The following is a 3,256-nucleotide window of genomic DNA, read 5'->3' on the forward strand; positions in this document are numbered from 1 at the left end:
AGAGGGCCGGGAGAGATGCTTAGCAGTTAAAAGCACTGGCTGCTCTTGCAGAGAACCTGGGTTCAGTTCCCAGCACCCACATGGCAGCTCAGTCATCCATAACTCCAGTTCCAGGGGTTCCAACGCCCTCTTCTGACCTCTTCAGGCATTGCATAATACAGGTACACTTACATACATGCAGGCAATACTCTCATACACATAAAATGATAAAAAGTAGAATATTTTTAAAATAGAAAATTTCTCAGCATTCCCACAGGCACCCACAGGCCAACCTGATCTAGGAAATCTCTCATTGAGAATCCCTTTTCAGGTGATTCTAGATTGTGTCGACAAAACTAACCTTCACAGGGGGCAACCTAGGTGTGTGTGGAGGAGACAGAAGTATCTGTATGCAGATGGAAAGGAAGGAGTGGATGAGGCAGGGTTGGATTTTATTATAAAAAATTATAATAGCATGCATGCATGCACTTGTGCACATGTGGAGGTCCGAGGACAGCTTCTGAGAGTCAGTTATCTTCACTTCTAGGGATGGAACTCAGATCATCAGGCTTCCACAGCAAGTGCTTTTACCTTCTGGGCCACTTTTGCTGGCCCAGAGGGTCAGTTTCAGTTAGTTGCCAGCTAGCCCCTAAAGGCCAAGCTGTGTTTGGGGTGACGCTGGGGGCTTAAGCCAAGTACCACCCAGTCTCTGGGGAGATACAGCAACCCCTAGGCATTCCCTGCCCGTGGCTTTGGGGATGGGCTAAAGGCAGGGATAGGTTTGAGATGCCCAAATATGTGGGAGACAGAAGAGCAAGCAGGTTTATGGAGCAGAGCTTCAGGGTGCTAATGGTAAATGGCCTTGAACACCAAGTGCAGGCACTTAACTCACGGTGGCTGAGTGTAGGAGCAATGGCATATCTGTGAGTGGGGAAGATGCGATGTGGTTGGTATAGGAAGTAGAGAAATGACCTCCTAGAGAGAGGCAGAGAGGGTGGACAAGGGAGGGCAGCAGATGTTTTCAGAGAATGGACAGGAAGTGATTCCTAGCTCATAGGAATCCCATGGCTGCAGGGAGAGTTGGGGTTGGGTGGAGGATATTTCCAGAGAAAGCTCTGGCTGCCCTGGGCTTCACTAACTTCCAGTATCCCCACAGGAATCATCTGCTTGCTCAGTATCTATGGGACTCACCACAACCCCACAGTGTGGCCTGACTCCAAGGTGAGCTCCTGCCTCCACTGTGTTCATGGCTCCACCTTCCTTAGAAGGCACCTGGACAGCAGAACTGCCTGCAGGGACTGTGCCCTGACTTTCCCCTGATTCACTCAGTCCTTGCTAACTCAGGAGGCCAATGAAGAGTCATTGCATACCTACAGTGTACCACACAGTGCTGGGAACATTTGACCAGCAATTGACCCACACTGGCTTTGTCTTCATGGAGTCTCAAGTTCAGAGGGCCACAAGCCAATAGAGTAAATTTAGACATTGCTAAATGACGCGAAGAAATAAAAACAGGTGGGGTGAGGGGCACTTAGCTCAGGTGATCAGGAGAGGCCTTGAAGACCAGGGAGATATTTGAGCAGATACCTAAAGGGTTTGAAGAGCAAGGAGAAGCCTGTTCCAGAATGTGGAGACATAAGTGCAAAGGGTCTGAGATGGGCATGAGCCTGGGGGCCTGACAACAGCAGGGAGGTTGGCTGGTTTGTAGTGAGTGGGATGGACTCAGGTAGCCCTGAGGCCCTGTGCTGCATTGGTCCTCAGAGGTTGAGGTGCAGCCCAGGGTGGATGGCTGGACGGCTGGACGGCTGGACCAGCCCCCAGACTCACCCTGGCCCTTCCTGTCTAGGTGTACAACCCTTACCGCTTCGACCCGGACAGGCCGCAGCAGCGCTCCCCGCTGGCCTACGTGCCTTTCTCAGCAGGTCCCAGGTAAGGCTCACTCCAGCCTGGTCATAGAAGGATGGGCAGGGCCAACAGAAGGTCTTGGGTGTACCCATCAGAATCAGAGGCCACGCCCCACTCACATATAATTTCCGGCAACCCAAGTCCCCATTTCACCCTGGATAGAACCAAGACGTCCCAAATCAGACTGCAGTCTGGGAGAACAGGGCACGCCTACTGTGTGCCAGACCTGGGTCCTGGGCTCACATGCTTCTGACAGCTCTGTGATATTTTTGTTCCGGTTATACAAATCAGGGAATCGAAGCTCAGACAAGCGCAGTCATCCTTCAGGACGCACCGCTTTTAACCGGCTGTGTCAGGATTTGAACACTTGACTCCAGGGTCGCAAGTCCGTAACGATTCTTCTCCCCGTAGGAACTGCATCGGGCAGAGTTTCGCCATGGCGGAGATGCGAGTGGTAGTGGCACTGACGCTGCTGCGCTTCCGCCTGAGCGTGGACCGAACGCGCAAGGTGAGGCGGAAGCCAGAGCTCATCCTGCGCACGGAGAACGGCATCTGGCTCAACGTGGAGCCACTGCCCCCCCGCGGGCCTGAGCGTGCCGGAAGCTGCTTGTCCCAGGCTCCAGGCCCCGCCCACGCAGAACAAGCCCTGCCCACTCCGGATTAGACCACGCCTCCAACGGTCTGGCCCCGCCCCGTGATCCTGTGGGTGTAAACCAGTTCGAAAGTCCTGGAGGACAAGGTTCTGAGGAGCAACCCGTTGGTGCTGGCCACGCCCCTCAAGATAGAGCCCTTCCCCCTTGGGATCTGCTCCCGCCCCTTGAGTTCAAGATACCCCTTCTGAGTTACCCTCACCTGCCCTTCTGCCCCAGGATCCCACGGATTGGCATCCTCAGGCCCTGGTTCCTACCAATTCATGTTTCCAGGCATGGCCCACAGAACCTTCTCTGGACCTAAGACCCACCGCTCGGATTGGAACCCACCTTCCCTCCGGCCACGCTCAGAGTGGCTTCTAAACTGAGGTTGGGGCCTGAACCCCGACGTCACTTTCCTGAGGACCCCCTCCTCCCCAGCTACATGGAAGGACTGTTCAAGCAGCACCCCAAGACTTTGGCTTTTTGCTTTTGTTGTTTTATCCCAGATCCTCGCAAGCGCCTTCCTCCTTGGTCAAAGTTCCTTTGCTGAGTGTTCTGATTTTTGAGAATAAACGCAAGGGGACACAGACACCTACCCCTCACCCCCATCCCAGGCCTGGAGCCCGAGTAGGGAGGAGGGACCCTAGACTGTTGGGAAGAGACCGAGGGAAGCGGTGTGTGGCCAGGAGGCTGGGAGGGTGTTCTGGAACTGTAATCAGAACGGGGGGGGGGGGCGGGTT

General features: G+C 54.3%; 1 protein-coding gene across 6 annotated transcripts in view; it reads left to right on the forward strand.

Annotated features, from left to right (window-relative positions):
* Positions 1–3,113, forward strand: part of LOC103731636 (cytochrome P450 4F22) — a 51,972-nt gene extending 48,859 nt beyond the window's left edge. For all 6 annotated transcript variants that reach the window (XM_029562028.1, XM_029562030.1, XM_008830016.2 and 3 more), the window contains 3 exons: positions 1,136–1,200; positions 1,826–1,908; positions 2,296–3,113. In XM_029562028.1, coding sequence (XP_029417888.1) covers positions 1,136–1,200; positions 1,826–1,908; positions 2,296–2,548 — 401 coding nt within the window. In that variant the 3' untranslated portion in view covers positions 2,549–3,113. The remainder of the gene's footprint in view (positions 1–1,135; positions 1,201–1,825; positions 1,909–2,295) is intronic.
* Positions 3,114–3,256: the final 143 nt, after the last annotated feature.

The sequence above is a fragment of the Nannospalax galili genome, unplaced genomic scaffold (genome assembly GCF_000622305.1).
Source record: "Nannospalax galili isolate Female #2095 unplaced genomic scaffold, S.galili_v1.0 scaffold2094, whole genome shotgun sequence".
Classification (NCBI taxonomy): Eukaryota; Metazoa; Chordata; class Mammalia; order Rodentia; family Spalacidae; genus Nannospalax; species Nannospalax galili.